The 17,121-nt window shown below is 51.0% G+C and overlaps 1 protein-coding gene across 1 annotated transcript in view; it reads right to left on the bottom strand.

Annotated features, from left to right (window-relative positions):
- Positions 1–11,457, bottom strand: part of DCBLD2 (discoidin, CUB and LCCL domain containing 2) — a 40,161-nt gene extending 28,704 nt beyond the window's left edge. The window contains 1 exon segment of the mRNA XM_029578410.1: positions 11,235–11,457. Coding sequence (XP_029434270.1) covers positions 11,235–11,331 — 97 coding nt within the window. The 5' untranslated portion in view covers positions 11,332–11,457.
- Between the last annotated feature and the right edge of the window lie 5,664 nt (positions 11,458–17,121).

The following is a 17,121-nucleotide window of genomic DNA, read 5'->3' as shown; positions in this document are numbered from 1 at the left end:
AGAGCTGTGGGGTCATCAGACCCCACAGCTCAGCAAACATTATAAAATACTGGAAGCTAAGAGAGAAACGAGCCTCAGGAGCAAGATCCAAAAACACCCAGCAAATTTATATCCTGAAGAACTTGGCCAGAGCCAAGGCATTAATCTACAAAGTCTGGAGTATAGGTAAACTCCGCCGACACCAGCGTTCACCCCGAACGCACTGGAAGACACTGAACCGAACAGAACAACATGAAACCTCCCTGCACATTCCTTCCAAGCTGAAAGCTGATTTTGCAAAGGTCAAGAGAGTCTGGAGGAGGAACCCACTCGGTATAAAAACTTTAAAAAAAATAAATAAAGTAAACTACTGGAGTAGAAATGTTCAGGTCGGCTAAGCAAAGCACGTTCCGTGCCAGTCCTTCCATTAAGTGTCACTGAGCTCCGATTCAGCAACTGCAATTCTTATCGCCTGCAGCAAGCCATGGGATAACTTTTTTTTTTTTTTTTTTTTTAAAGCCAAATGGATGCTGTGAAATGTCCTAGAGCTCCTGCAAGGCTGCCCAGATCTCTGGAAATCTGATGACTCAGACAGCACAGCTGTACATTACTCACACCACCATGGCTTCAGCCTATAGGAATTACACACAGGGACCCAGGCTACATTCCTTTCACCGCCCCCCCCCCCCCCCCCCCCCTCCGCGTCCATGTGGAAGGCCTGGTCAACGTTTAACCAAAGCGATCTTTCAGCTGTGTGCTTTCGCTCCATTGTATTTGGGGTTTTTAGCGTTGAGCTCGAGCTCTCCAGAAGTTTCAGCTCTGTGGCAGGAGAGCCACATTAGCTGGAGGAGGAAGGGGGAGCAGAGTGTGAGAATGCCAGGCTTCTGTAAGCACAGGGCCAGCTCGCGTTTGCACCCCTAGTCCATACCTGCTCGCTGTCATTTAGCAGCAGGCTGCCAAGGCCTCAAGGGCGGGCCATCCCCTCCCTCCATCGCCTCATCAGCCCCATGGGATTTTAATGCAGATGCCCGAAGTCTAAACTCTCTGGTGTACCTAGCGTGAACACAGATCGAGGGTGCCGGAGCTAATCGCCAGGCCAACTGAGCAAGTAAAATCTTGCTGGGATTGCATTTTCCAGAAGAAAGCAAAACCAGCCGGCCCGGCAGCTGGGCCCAGCCAGGCGGAAGGGTCCAGGGTTTGATCCCGGGTCCCAGCCAGGGCTAGGCACGCTGCAAAGGCAGTGGCTACAGCGCCAGAGGGAGGCTCCGTCACTGCACCACAGTGACACCTAGTGGCCAGACTACAGAGTGCAAGCGTACCCAGGCTCTGGAGGGAGTCAGAGCCTTGGCCCATGGCCAAGGATCGTCACTGCGACAGCTGGGCTAGCAGGAGGGGGGAACTGTGAATGAGGGCTTATGGAGTCCGGTTTTGACTGAGCTGGAAGCCTGGAGGAGGAAACTGCCATGCCAGAAAAACAAAGAGGAAAAGAAAAAGACATGCTTGAGAAATTCCCCAAACTGCAAACTTAGCCTGTGCACAAAGGCAGCTTTAAATCCAGGTCTCTTAGGATGTTTTCACAAGTGGTGGTGGAGACAAAGGCAGTATCTGAGCACAAGAGCGCATGGGACAAGCCCAGGGGATCTCTGAGGAGGTGGGAGGGACTGCAGAGCTGAATTAGTTGTGGGGATGGGCAGGCTAGGGAGGGCCCCCATGGGCTTTTCTTGCCACTGTTTCTATAAGCTGCTAACTTTTATATTGGACTGACTTTATACATTTCTTGACCAGTTTGGGGGAGCTGAGACACACTCCTAATGCTACTAGACGTGTACAGCACTATATAATGGTAGCGTGAAGAGAGACTAATATGGTAGCCATGCTGCTAGCAATTACGGTGTAAGGATTTTGGCACGGTGACTATACACGTAAGGGTGTGCATTTCAGCATGGCACACACCCGAGAAAGGGCTCCCCAGGCCTTCCGCTTTCCTCTGCGCCGCGCCGTGCGCTTCCAGAGGTGACAATGGATTTGAGTTAAGCCTGGCGCACGGCGAATCTGGCCCTGCCGTGCAGGCACAGCGGGACGGAAGGGGGAGGGGGGGAGGAATTTGCAAGGCGCTGTCTTGGCAGCGGAGCCGGCCATGTCTTACTTTTGGTGGGGGTCGTTGAAGGACTGCCTAGATGGATTTATCGGAGTCTGGCAGGACGAGGGCATGCGGCAGGGCTGGCAAGCTTCTTAAAGTGCCTATCTGCCAACACTCCTCTCGGGGGGGTTTGTTTAACCCCTTACACAACATCCTGCGAACAGGACAGCAGCCAAGAGACCGGCCTAAATTACCTCTAATTCGCAGAGCACAATCAGCCCTACCTCTACTAACGCAGCTTAAAGAATAAGAACGTCTGCTACAGGTATGAATATCACAGAAGAACTCCAGAGCACCCCGATAACGCGCCGCGGTTTCTTAAATTTCACAGACCTCCCTCATTTCCAAAGGGAATCTCATTTCTAAAAACTCGAACCCCCTAGGGAGTGGGAAGGAACTCGGATCTTACATGCCACCTAAACTCCAGACAAGGGGGGATCCCTAACTTGCAAGGCAGAATGTCAGTAACAATCAGGAACAAGCATTGACCCCCCCCCCCCCACCCCCAAAAAAATACAGGGACTGGGTCACAGTCAGATAAACTCAAGGGTCAATGAAGCATCAGGTGACAGCAAAAGATAACAAAAACCTAAAGGAGAGGGAAGTGATTTTGCTGTGTTTAATGGGGTCTGAGATTTTACTGTCACTGACCAGTTCTAAGTTTATGCAAGATTAGCTGCTGGCTTCATAAGCACGACTCTTACAACCCTGGCAGCCCGACAGGAGACCCCGGTGCCACTACCAGAACGAGCCTGCGTGCCAGTACAAACCTTGCAGCTCAGACAAAAGCACGGCCCTGTCGGCCAAACCAGATTCCAGTCACCCTACGACCAAATGAACCGTCAAGAGGCAGCGAGCGTGTTCGTCTCTCGTTATCTGCAGGCCTGGCTTAGCCAGAAGAAATTGAAATCGTTTCTGAAGGCAGATGCAGCAGCCGGGCATGGCGGAGTGGATTTTCCACACCCGACGTGCTTTTACGTTTAGAAAGCTGTGTTCCAGCTCCGCTGAATCAAACTCCTGGGAGCTGATGGAGTGGATCCGTCACAGGCACGCGAGCGCCGAAAAGACGGGTCACTCCATTGCTTTTCTCTGCTTCCCTGAGAAAGTAACCAAGCGGCCTGACCTGGCCAGCGGAAAGCCAGCTCAGTAAATGAAAGCGGGTGTAGGCTGGTCAGACTAATGGGCTACAAACCTGAAATTCCTCTTCTCCTGCTGACAATACTCGTGACCTTGGGCAAGTCGCCTTACCTCACGTTGCCTCGGGTGCCTACGCAGACTGTAAGCTCTTTGGGGTAGAGACATATTATACCTTAAACAAAAATGAAATAAGCCTGCATGAGCTAAAACTGGAAGGGGGTTGCAGAAATGCAAATATGCATTTGAGGCTGACCGCGAGCCGGAACGGCGCATATGAAGGATGATGGCAGGGGACTGTCCAGATCCTGCTGCTTAGACACCTCTGGGGCCCGGGACATGCAGAGAGAATCTCTGAAGCTGCTCCCTGGGCAGCAGACACTGGTTGCTTGGCAGACTATAGTTTAAAAGGAGCTTCCCCAGCACGCACCGTATTCACACCTGACCAAACGTAGGGTTTTTGGGATGATTTTTCTTAAGACACCGCCCTTCGTAGGATAAATCTCACGTGCAGCGTCATGGCTGGAAAATCCCTAGGCTGATCCGCGAAAAAAAAGTGATCACAACCTGCACAAAACAAATCCAGCTTCCTCCAGAACCAATCTGGCGATTAGAGCTGAGCACTGGACTGGCCAAGAGGGACAGTGCGTAGGGAGCAGGAGCGCGAGGGACAGGAGGGTGCACGTTCGGCGCCATCCACGGGCCGCAGAAGTCAATAAATGCAAGCTGCCGAGAACCAGGGAGCAGCTAATGGCTCTGTGTGTGTCCTCCACGACCACGCACCGACCCACTGCCCCACACTTTCCGCGGAAAGGTCAGGGTGACCTAATCCTGTCCTAATCCCCGATTCAGGCATTTTTCACCTGGCTTACATTCTGTAACACCGACCCCTCTCACGTAACGCATAAAAGGCTGAATTTTCTGTGCTATGCTTGCTCCTAAGCTCAAAATGACATTCTTTCCCCTACAGGTCCCGTACAATTTTAGAACAAATCTTTGGATCAGATGAAAAAAGTAAGACAAGGGAAAACCCAGTAACTTCACAGGAGAACCGCTCCAGCCTAGTCGTGAGAGCCGAACTGCAAATCAGGGGAGGCAGGATGAAAGGGATGGGGGACACGTCTCATGCAAGGCTCGGAAAGGACTCTCTCTCTGGCACGTGGCCCACAGCAGCTGCTCCCCTTACATCCGAGCTCTAATCCCCAGGTCTGCGTCTCCAGAACGCATTGCCCCGACTGACGGGCCTCCGACCTGTGCTGTGCTCTCTCACATAAGGCCTAGAGAAGTGGAGGCGAGAAACCAAAATCTGTCCAGATAGTAAACAGAGATAATCACGTTACTTAAAAATATATATTTCCTTTATTTCTACCCATAGGCCACTTTTAGAAGTATAAAATCTCAAAACAGCTTACACCAAAATCAACAAAAGCATAATCCCATGAAAATGTATCAGCATGAACGTTAAACACAAACTAGACAGCCTATCCTTTCAGCACCAGACTGTGTCTGACCCTGCAAAGTCCATCGTCATCCCCAGCAAATCAAATGCAGTCTCCACATCACAGCACTTCATATGGATTTTGCCAGCAAAGAATGCATGCTACTATTTAACAGTGCTGACTTACAGCAGCACTTCAACATAACTGACCCTTGGGTGGCGATCCAGCTTTAATGACATTACTAAATCATTCACAGTTCTTAAACATGGAGAGAATCTAATAATCCACCGCAGCAACGCACGGCACGAAAAACACCAAACTGGCACTCCACGGTGACCCCTATAAAACTATAAGAAAGAACATAAGAAATTGCCATACTGGGTCAGACCAAGGGTCCATCAAGCCCAGCATCCTGTTTCCAACAGTGGCCAAGTACCTGGAAGGTACCCAAACACTAAGTAGATCCCATGCTGCTGATGCCAGTAATAGCAGTGGATATTTTCTAAATCAACGTGATTAATGGCTGTTAATGGACTTCTCCTCCACAAACTTATCCAAACCTTTTTTAAACCCAGCTACACTAACTGCACTAACCACATCCTCTCTCAACAAATTCCAGAGCTTAATTGTGCATTGAATGCTGCAGCAGTCAAAAAAGCAAACTAAATGTTATGAATTATTAGGAAGGGAATGGTGAATAAAATGTAAAATGTCATAATGCCTCTGTTTCGCTCTATGGCGAGACCACACCTTGAGTACTGTGTACGATTCTGGTCACCGCATCTCAAAAATGATATACTTGCAGTGATGAAGGTACAGAAAAGGGCACCAAAATGATAGAGAGGATGGAACAGCTCCCCTATGAGGAAAGGCTGAAGAGGTTAGGGCTGTTCAGCTTGGAGAAGAGACGGCTGAGGGGGGGGGATATGATAGAGGTCTTAAAAACCATGAGAAGTATAGAATGGGTAGATGTGAATCAGTTAGTTACTCTTTCAGACAATAGAAAGACTAGGGGGCACTCCATGAAGTTAGCATGTAGCACATTTAAAACTAATCGGAGAAAGTTCTTTCTTACTCAATGCACAATTAAGCTCTAACATTTGCTGCCAGCAGATGTGGTTAGTGCAGTTAGTATAGCTGTGTTTAAAAAAGGATTGGATAAGTTCTTGGAGGAGAAATACACTAACTGCTATTAATCAAGTTGACTTAAGGAATAGCCACTGCTATTTACTGGCATCAGTGGCATGGGATCTTCTTAGTGTTTGGGTACTTGCCAGGTACTTGTAGCCTGGATTGGCCACTGTTGGAAACAGGATGCTGGGCTTGATAAACCCTTGGTCTGACCCAGTATGGCAGCTTCTTCTGTACTTAGATGACAATACATGACAGAGGACAACAGAATGATAGCACTATCCAGTGCCAGGCTGACAAACCATACTCAGATAGCTAAAGCAAGATATGGCACGCCTCTTCCCTTCTGGAGTCAATCTCCACTTTGGAACAAGAGGTAAATCATTTACTCTAAATATTTATTCTGACGCTTACATAACTCCCTAAAATCAGGGCAGGCTACAGCAAACTACACACAGGAAAGTAAGTCCCTGCCCTGTAAAGGGGAACTCCAGGCAACGGAAGATAGGGCAACTTGCTCACGCTGACAAGGCAGAAAGCAGATTGGAACCCCAGCCTCCCGGTTCGCAGCCCGTAACCAGCAGGCCACTGTTCCCCTCGCCCCCTTAAAACCCAGAGGAGCGCTTCCAAGAAGATCAATCAGTGCCCGAAATCTGTGCAGCTCCCCGAGTGAAGCACTTAAAAAAAAAAAGTAGAAAGTTTGTATAAACAATCTTTCCAGGCCTTCCAGGGTCAAAGGAATATCTCGGCCAGTTTGCATGATTAGCCAGGGGTAATATGACTCACACACACACACACACACAAAGCAGCCACTTGGGCACCCGCCTCCTGGCCTTTTTGCCAAACGATGCATCTGGCACCGAACCCAAGAGCCAACTGCGTCTCCGACCATAAACAGCGAAGCCACTGGAATCCTCAGCATTAATAATCCAGGGAGCAAAATGCAGGAGACTGGGCCGCTGAGGACGTGTTGACAGTGAAAGATAAGTGCTTTTATCTGTGCCAGATGGAAAAAGAAAGCCCTAATGGAAATATTTCACTAATCTCCCTGGAGTCCACGGCCAAACGAAGAAATTAAATTGATGAAGTGCATTTGCGCATCTCTGTGTTGAAGCAGACGCGCCTCCTGCTCACGTCAGCAGCGCCGCGAGCGGGAGGCGAAGAGCATCCGCTGCTACTCTCCCCCAAGTTAGAAACAAACTGCAAGCCCTCCCGAATGAAGCGGAATCCGACAGGGCCCGGCCCGCCGGCTCGGCGGTCGTGAGGAGGACCCGAGTGCGACTCCTGACTCGAGTCTTCCGTGTCCCGGGCAGGAAGGGAGTCCTGGTGGCCGTGGAGCGTTTAAGCCCCGTGTTTGCAGGATGCTGGAAAGGGGCCTTTAGTGGCCTCCCGGACGAGGCCTTTCGCTGCAGTGAACTGCACCGAGTCCAACTGAGAGAACGACATAAAATAGGAAAAAAAAAAAATTCCCCGGGGAGATACAACCGAAGGCCTCACGGCAGCAGGATCCCAGCCCCGGCTCTGACTGAGCTGGGAGACCATAGAAGCAGGGGGGGGGGGGGGAACTGCCAGGAAACAGCACCCCCCCCCCCCCAAAAAAACAAGGATCCAAAAAAGAGAGGGAGAGCCCGTGGTTTCTCTTTTCTCTCTGTCATGTCCCGGGGTAGATCCCGCTGAACTGGCAACCCTCGGTGGCGAGACAAGAGGAGAGAAAAAGGACTCAGCTTTCCCCAGCTTCTAGTCAATCCAGCAGAAACCAACTTTTATTTTCTCCTAAATAAGGAGAATTTGGGGGGGGGGGGGGAGTTACATAGCACTCGGCAGCAGTTCTTCACCCGTCTTCCCCGTTTGTTCAGGGAAAATCTCCCCTATGCCAACGGCAGAGGGGATGGGAACCTCCAGCTGAAGGTGCCGTGGGTGCCTGGGCTGTTGGACAGAGACATCTCACAGCAGCCACATCCACTTCCCACGCGTGGCAGAAGGTTCAAATCCGCAGGTCACCGACACAGACCTCTCTCCTCTCTCCCTGGAGCGCTAAGTGAACTGTCCCTACCCGAGATGACTTTCTGACAACAGTAAGAGGTACCAAAACGTTTAGGGCCAACTCATCTGATCAGTTTAGGGGGGGAACACAACGCCCCACAGGGGCTAAAAATGCCAGCTAGACGTACGAAATAAAATTCCAGATTGTCTCTGACAAGCGAGAGACATATTACCCTCCTCACTGGGGATCTTTCTTACAGTCACAATGGGCAGCCATCCCTATGGCCTCCACTGCTGGAAGGGATTGTTCTGGCCCTCCTCCTCCTCCTCCTCCGTGGTATCTCAGGGTTCATGTGCCCGGATGGCCATGGACTCCTTTCACTTCCATGTAAACCTTATCATCCTTAGATTTTGTCTTTGGGAGGGAAGACTGCTTTTATTTATTTATTTATTTATTTAGTGCTATTTGTGCCCCGTCTCTGGTGAAACGATCGTACTAGGCGGTACGGCGCCAGCCAACAAGCACACAACAAGGGAGGCGCGCCTCCATTTCGGTAAAGGTAGGAGAGCGGTCGCACGTGTGCCATGCCGGGTGCAGTAATCGCTGCGGACTGTCCCATTTAAACTTGCTTTGAAGTGGGTCCAACTGTTTGCAAGCTATTTTGGTTGAAACTGGCCACCTGATCATCTTCACGCACGTCCTAACTCACATTTTCACTGGCTTCTAACTTGCTGCCTGCAGCAACCAACCAAGAATGAGTTCCGACAAGGGGAAAAAAAAACAAAAAAAGTCAATGAATCAAGAAAAAATAGTAAGTCATAAAACCAGTTTGAAAAAGTAGTCCCTTGTATGTGTGTTCCTCAGTTCAGAGTCAGTGGAACTGGGCAAGAAATATTAATAAAAAAAAATATGAAGTGCACCCTCACAGCGTGCGACTGGGAATACTTCAGAGATGAGGAAGAGAGAGACGCCTGCTGCCGGAGCTGCAGTCCGAGGAGGCACGGAGCGAGTAAATGCAATCTACTCCCCAGCGTGCACTGCTGACCCTGAGGTCCTCGTATGACTGGGAAGGTGACACGCATCCACGTTCAACAGAAACGTGTTACATTCGGCTTGGGATCAAAAATTAATCAGTAAGCGAAGGATGCAGGCCCCTTCCCCATGAAACAGTCACTGAAGTGCAGAGTTTGGCACTCACTCTCTCTCACCCGAGGTAGTCTTGTCCTGGCGGGTAGGGCATCGGCTAACCTCTAACCTTCTGGCATCCAGAGACTTACTAGGGAACCACACTAACTTCTCAGGTGACCATGCACGTGTTGGACAGAACCGGGATTGGCACTGCCCCCACGCCTACCCTGGTGGCAATCAGTACAAGCAGCAGCAGCCGCCTAATTGGACAGAATGCAATAGAAAGGACTTGGCGCAGGAACAGAAGGCAGGAAACTCACTGCTTCTGACTTTCACCCCGCTAGAAGGGTGAAGTGTACTGGAACCGGATTTAGTTTGTAAGCACAGAAAGATTGCAAGAGAGGCTCGGGGAGGATTTCTCCTCCTTTTATGCATTCAGCATACCCTGTGGCTGGTGCTGGTTGCAGATACATCACTGTAAGTGGATGACAGCCACACTGGGATTATCAGTCCAGGTTCACAAAGGCGCAGCCAGAACCCTAGAAAGCTCCACCAATCAGAGCCTTTGGAAATATAAATTGTCTTGCATCACTGGCCTGAAACAGCCATCTTCCTAAACAGCTCTCTCGCAGCGTGGCCCGTGCAGGCCAGTGGACTAGCCAGGGCGGCAGGACTTCCCTCTGCGGGTCAGGGCTGCTTCACCCAGTCTTACGCCGTTGTTAGCATGGATCTGACTCCGGCAGACACTTCATCCTCCCTCAGGCATTATGGCTCCTGCTACTTTGTTTTCTTGCCCCAGGTAATTTTTTTTTTTGTCTTCTGCGAACCTTTGTAGCTGGATCATGGAAAACAAAACGAGTGAACACAAAACGTCATTCGAAAGCAGTTTGTGTGGTACCTTTACTCGAAATGGGCCCAGGACCAGGCATACTTTCAGGACAGACATGTCGGCTCGCTTGAATGAAAGGTCAAAGGGCTGGCTTTGGGCCAAGGCAGAGGGCACTGGCAAACTCAGCCTTTACATAATGCAGCAGGCGGTGGAAACGGCATCCTTCAGATCCACCTTCTCTGTAATGATTTTTATGTTCTGCCCCAACAGTACAGATTAGCACCAAAGGCTTTGAAAAGCACCCCCCGCCATGGGTAAGTAAGCAAAGCCAGGCACCGTCTGGCCAGCAATTCATCTTGGAATCAGACTGGCAAGGGTCAAGCTGAAAACAGAAGCCCAGGACAGATTTAAAGAACAAAGGGGAGTGGTGGAGAGGGCAGAAGACACAGCGGCACACCTCTCCCTCCAGAAATGCAGATTATATTAATTACAAACCTGCAGAAACAGGAAAACCAAACGTTTGGAAAGATCTAGGTATGCGTGAATAAATGGCATGAGCTGGCAGAATGGTCCTACATGAGGCAAGACAGCAGTTACTGCGGCATGAAGCATCTCCAAAACAGCACAGCACAGCTCACCCCAAAACAAGCACAGCTTGTGTGCCCGGATCAAGAGGCAAGGCTTCCCAGCAGAAATTCAACCAGGTCCCCGGGGCCAGTCTGAAAGTTCCCTCCATTGTCAGCACTAGGAGGCCTGGAGATGAGAAGGCAGGGGCAGGACAGACCTCAGGCGTAGGAAGCCTTTCCCCCCATAGACACCAAATAGGAAAAAAAAACCCACCTCTTTAGTACGGCTGAGCTGCATACAAAGGGCTTCCCAGAAATGACTGAGATTCCAAGGCCATGAAACGAGACGTGACCACGAGTCCGACTTGCTGACATTTGTAGAAAGGTCACAGCGCAGCCCCCTGACAGCCCCTCACCCGCACCCAGAGGCTGCAACTTCGCTTCATCAACGACTGCTGTATAAAAATGGCACAGCCCGAGTTTCAACGCCGAAATCGTACTCAAAAGTCATAAACTCGCTCCCCAATCCCCAACTTTAATTAGGAAAAACATCACAAAGTGATTCAATCTGCACGAACCTCCGCAGGAGGCACCTGCCTGCCCCCGCACGCCGGTCAGCTCCGGGGATCCTCGCTTCGGGTCAACAAAAGGTGGGGGCAGCAAAACTCAAAGCGATCCCCCCGTACAGCCCCCGCTCCCGGCCAAGGACAAAGCGGCGGTGGATCCCCAAACCTCCCCCCATGGCAGTTTCTTGCCCACCGACTCCAGGCTCCGGGGCTTCAGGACCATCCCCCTCCCCCCGTGCAAATCCCCGAATCCGGGCCACCGCAGACCTCTGCTCCCGGCAGCAGCACCTGGCATCCCCTGCTCGTGCGCCGATCGCGCCCCGGCCCCCGGCACTCACCTTGCTGGGCTCGGCTGCCCCCGGGCAGGAGGAGCGGGAGGAGGAGGAAGGCGGCGATCCTCCGCCGGCTCCTGCTCACCGCGGCCGCGGTGCCCATGGTGGCCGGCACTGCGCCCGCATCGCTGGGGCGGAGCAGGTCCCCGGGGCCGAGAGAGCCGCCGGCTGCACGTTCCCAACCCCCCCGCCCCTCCGGTCAATGACTTCCGCCACTTCCGCTCTGCACCGCAGCGCGCGCTCCCGGCCCGGGGGAGGGGGCACGCGCCCGCGCCTCTGCCCTGCAGCTCTGATTTTGAGTGCAAGCGAGGAGACGCCTGGGTCGGGGTGCGTGCATGCATGCAGAGGACAGGGACCGCGCTTCTGGGTCTACGTGCAGAGGGCAGGGACCGCGCTTCTGGGTCTGCATGCAGAGAGCAGGGACCATGGTTCTGGGCATGAATGCAGAGGGCAGGGACCATGGTTGTGGGCATGCAGGCAGAGGGCAGGGACCGAGCTTCTGGGTCTGCATGCAGAGGCAGGGACCGAGCTTCTGGGTCTACATGCAGAGGGCAGGGACCGAGCTTCTGGGTCTACGTGCAGAGGGCAGGGACCGCGCTTCTGGGTCTGCGTGCAGGGGGCAGGGACCGCGCTTCTGGGTCTGCGTGCAGGGGGCAGGGACCATGGTTGTGGGCATGCATGCAGAGGGCAAGGCCCATAGTCTGCATGCAGAGGGCAGGGACAGAGCTTCTGGGTCTGCATGCAGAAGCAGGGACCGAGCTGCTGGCCATGCATGCAGAGAGCAAGGCCCATAGTTCTGGGTCTGCATGCAGAGGGCAGGGACCGAGCTTCTAGGTCTGCATGCAGAGGGCAAGGCCCATACTTCTGGGTCTGCAGGCAGAAGGCAGGGACCGAGCTTCTGGGTCTGCATGCAGAGGGCAAGGACCGAGTTTCTGGGTCTGCAAGCAGAGGGCAGGGACCGAGCTTCCGGGTCTGCAAGCAGAGGGCAGGGACCGAGCTTCTGGGTCTGCATGCAGAGGGCAGGGACCATGGTTTTGTGCATGCATGCAGAGGGCAAGGCCCATAGTTCTGGGTCTGCATGCAGAGGGCAGGGACAGAGCTTCTGGGTCTGCATGCAGAGGACAGGGACCATGGTTGTGGGCATGCATGCAGAGGGCAGGGACCGAGCTTCTAGGTCTGCATGCAGAGGGCAGGGAGCATGGTTCTGGGCATGCATGCAGAGGGCAAGGCCCATAGTTCTGGGTCTGCTTACAGGGACCAAGCTTCTGGGTCTATTTTTTTTTTTTTCAAACTAAATTGCCAAGACTGTTTATTAAACATGTAAAAATAGATCTGTGTTGAATTTTGGACAATCAGTATATGAAGCAAAATCAGATGACCCCTGCTGGTCATCTGATTTTGCTTCATATACTGATTGTCCAAAATTCAACACAGATCTATTTTTACAGTCTGCATGCAGAGGGCAGGGACCGAGCTTCTGGCTCTGCATGCAGAGGGCAGGGACCATGGTTCTGGGTCTGCTTACAGGGACCGAGCTTCTGGGTCTGCGTGCAGAGGGCAGGGACCAAGCTTCTGGCTCTGCATGCAGAGGCAGGGACCGAGCTTCTGGGTCTACATGCAGAGGGCAGGGACCGAGCTTCTGGGTCTACGTGCAGAGGGCAGGGACCGCGCTTCTGGGTCTACGTGCAGGGGGCAGGGACCGCGCTTCTGGGTCTGCGTGCAGGGGGCAGGGACCATGGTTGTGGGCATGCATGCAGAGGGCAAGGCCCATAGTCTGCATGCAGAGGGCAGGGACAGAGCTTCTGGGTCTGCATGCAGAAGCAGGGACCGAGCTGCTGGCCATGCATGCAGAGAGCAAGGCCCATAGTTCTGGGTCTGCATGCAGAGAGCAGGGACCGAGCTTCTAGGTCTGCATGCAGAGGGCAAGGCCCATACTTCTGGGTCTGCAGGCAGAAGGCAGGGACCGAGCTTCTGGGTCTGCATGCAGAGGGCAAGGACCGAGTTTCTGGGTCTGCAAGCAGAGGGCAAGGACCGAGCTTCTAGGTCTGCATGCAGAGGGCAAGGCCCATACTTCTGGGTCTGCAGGCAGAAGGCAGGGACCGAGCTTCTGGGTCTGCATGCAGAGGGCAAGGACCGAGTTTCCGGGTCTGCAAGCAGAGGGCAGGGACCGAGCTTCTGGGTCTGCATGCAGAGGGCAGGGACCATGGTTTTGTGCATGCATGCAGAGGGCAAGGCCCATAGTTCTGGGTCTGCATGCAGAGGGCAGGGACAGAGCTTCTGGGTCTGCATGCAGAGGACAGGGACCATGGTTGTGGGCATGCATGCAGAGGGCAGGGACCGAGCTTCTAGGTCTGCATGCAGAGGGCAGGGAGCATGGTTCTGGGCATGCATGCAGAGGGCAAGGCCCATAGTTCTGGGTCTGCTTACAGGGACCAAGCTTCTGGGTCTATTTTTTTTTTTTTCAAACTAAATTGCCAAGACTGTTTATTAAACATGTAAAAATAGATCTGTGTTGAATTTTGGACAATCAGTATATGAAGCAAAATCAGATGACCCCTGCTGGTCATCTGATTTTGCTTCATATACTGATTGTCCAAAATTCAACACAGATCTATTTTTACAGTCTGCATGCAGAGGGCAGGGACCGAGCTTCTGGCTCTGCATGCAGAGGGCAGGGACCATGGTTCTGGGTCTGCTTACAGGGACCGAGCTTCTGGGTCTGCGTGCAGAGGGCAGGGACCAAGCTTCTGGCTCTGCATGCAGAGGGCAGGGACCCTGGTTCTGGGTCTGCATGCAGAGGGCAGGGACCCTGGTTCTGGGCATGCATGCAGAGGGCAGGGACCCTGGTTCTGGGCATGCATGCTCTTCACAAGGCACCACTCATCAAAGATGGTACTACAAATAGGCTTTGAAGCAAATCAACTAAATAAAACGCATTGTTTTGCTGAGGTGTTGTGCATGGTACTGAAATGCTGCTTAAAATAAGGTTCACTTTTTAAATTTAGTCTTATTCTTTGATCGATTTCAAGTGTAGTCCTTACTAGCCCCCTTCTTCCTGGATTAGAATCTTTAGAACTGCTACAGCATGTTACCACTCTGATAGGTTAGAGCCTGCTTTGGGTGAACTTCGTTTTCAAAAAGCTGGGTAATAAAGCCAATAAAGAGAGTAGATGTGACTGTACAAGTTATGATCTAGGTCTTTAGCTATATATGTAAGTGGTATGTAACCAAGTGTGCACATGCATGTGACTGCATTTGCAGTTTATGTAGTGGGAGGCAGTCTTGAGTGGAGCTCAGCTACTAAATGAGGTGATGATGGAGGCTGGAGGAAAGGAGTGAGTGTGAGTGCATGCCCTTCAGGCAGTGGAAGGCCAGTAGTAAATGAAAATTCGCTGTTAGTATAGCGTCCAGTTGTACCCCAGGGATCAAGTCTATCCATATACTTAGCTCTACTCTTTAAATATCTAGAGGGTTTAGGTTTAAACTTTTGGATCTATGCAGATGCCATACAGTTTTCCTTTCCTATTTCTTCATCCATAGCGGCAGTATTACAGGAATTAGAGATATATACGACAGCTCTCTTGAGATGAAAACCTCATAATAGAGATTAGCCCTGAATATTAAAAAAAATGAAAAAAAGCTGAAATAATCCTTTACCAACCAGCCTAGTCAAGTCTGGCTACTACAGATTAAGAATGTTGAGAAGGTTAAACCTTTTTAGAAGCAGGCGATTCAGCTTAGTACACCAAACCTTGACCAGCTTTGACTTTTGCAACTCCTTATTTCTTGGAGGCCCAAATAACTCCATCAGACCCCTTCAAGTACTGCAGAATTCTGCAGCAAGAATCTCAATGGAGACACGCAAATATGACCATAACAACACCAGTGTTATGTAAACTACATTGGCTGCCGCTACAATACAGGATATCATATAAAGCGCACACCTTACTCCACAGCACAATTTACAATATCACTGAGTCATGGTTAGGTACCAAATTATACCTATATACCTCTTCTTGAAACCTTCAATCAGCAAATAAAAGTTTGTCATCTCACCCTACTATTCAACAGGCTCGATCCAGATTTTAAAAAATGGACGCTCGCAAAATTGAGCATCCGTTTTCCAAACCTGCTGACAGCCACCTCTCCTAAGCCAAGGAGGTGCTAGGGGCTGCCAATTGTCCCTAGAGTCTCCTTTTAGCACATCCTGCATGCTGTATCGGGCGCCCAGGAGAGGAGGCTGTGCATGCATTGAAAAGCGGGTGCCGAACTCAATCAGCCTGTTGGTGAGCTGCTAACAGGAACTTAATTGGAGGCTGCAGCCTGCGAGCTTTGCATAATTTTCCTTATGCTTTAAGTAGGAAACATTGTCCTATGAAGTGCTATATTGTTTACAGTGATGATGTATTTTATATTTACTAATTTCATTTATTTGTTTTCTGTTCATTAACTTTGTTATTTTACAAATGTTATATTGTGAACTGCTTTGATTACTAAAAGTGGTATAGAAGACATTTTTAATCCAAAGCCAGATGGCAGGAATGCTTCGGATGGCGTGTCCCCTGGCTGGGGAGGGGGGAGGCAAGGTCAGATGGCCATTTGACCTTGAGAATGCAGAAGAGGCTCACAGGGAGCAGTGTATACTCTCTTCCTGCTTCTCTGACATTGTACCCTTTAAAGTAATAATACTTGAAATGCCTCCTCCCCCCCCCAACAAAAACTGGCCCCTCTTTGCAATCCTCAGACAATTCTGAACAATTACGTCATTTATCACATATTACAGGGGTGACCACTGCCGGTCCTCGAGAGCCACAATCAGGCCTGTAGTTCAGGATCTTCACAATGAATATGCATGAGATAGATCTGCGTGCACTACTTGCATTGTATGCAGATCTATTTCCTGCATATCCTAAAAACCTGGCCTGCTTTGTGATTCTCGAGCCCAGAGTTGGCCACTCTTGACAGCGTAGCAGCTGCAAGGTCTCGATGCACTATGGCTTTGGCTTCTCATATCTGTATATCATGTGTGCTGGTTATTTAATATGCTGGATGGTGCGCTGGCTGATTTTCAAAAAGGCAAGTCATAAATTGCAATACCATCCCCCACACCCTCAGGGTAGCAGGGACCTTGCCACCACAGTCTCCTCCGCACACTCCCTCCCTTCCCAAGGACCCTGCTCAATGAGATGGTTCTGAATATTAATAAGCCCTCGTCGTGGCCTGCTACATACTCTCCTGGGCTCTACGCCACGTCCTGAACAGTCATGACCCAGTGCCCATCTCCTCACAATCATCTCTGCCCAGCACCACAGCAGTAGCAGCAGGGTGAACTGGATGAAGAAGGGGGAGGGGGGAAGGGTCCAAAGAAGCGCTAGTGAGCTGAAAAGCAACGGGCAGGACACGGGGGCTTCCCAGTGGCACTGGACATTAGTGGGCTCAGCAATTACCGCGTACAAAGAGCAGGGACACCAGAAGTGATTATTAACCAGCAGCAGCGGGATCCAGACTCAGCACCTATCCACACGCTTTTTAGCCCTTGATAGTGATTTAATAATAAAAGAAAACTTCAACCACACATCTTCAAAAAATAGTTTTATTAGGATCCTGTACATTTTGCAGTGCACTTGAGAACACAAAAATACGCGTACAGAAAGCCATTCTAGAGTTGCAAGATGGGAAAGGTTGGGAACAATTACTAGAAATATCCTTTTCAGAGATTAGCTCAAACAATGTTCTTTCCCTCATTTACAAATCTGATGAAAGAATGGCAGAAGTCGGGTGGCACCTTACAGACTAGCCAATTTATTGAAGCATGAGCTTTCGCGGGCAGAGTCAACATCGTCTCATGCATCTGTGGAAGTGGACACTGTCCTCGCTTGGTTTGTCTATAAGG

Source organism: Rhinatrema bivittatum, chromosome 15, assembly GCF_901001135.1.
Source record: "Rhinatrema bivittatum chromosome 15, aRhiBiv1.1, whole genome shotgun sequence".
Classification (NCBI taxonomy): domain Eukaryota; kingdom Metazoa; phylum Chordata; class Amphibia; order Gymnophiona; family Rhinatrematidae; genus Rhinatrema; species Rhinatrema bivittatum.
The sequence above is the reverse complement of the archived record's forward strand: the minus strand, read 5'-3'. Positions and strand labels throughout refer to the sequence as shown.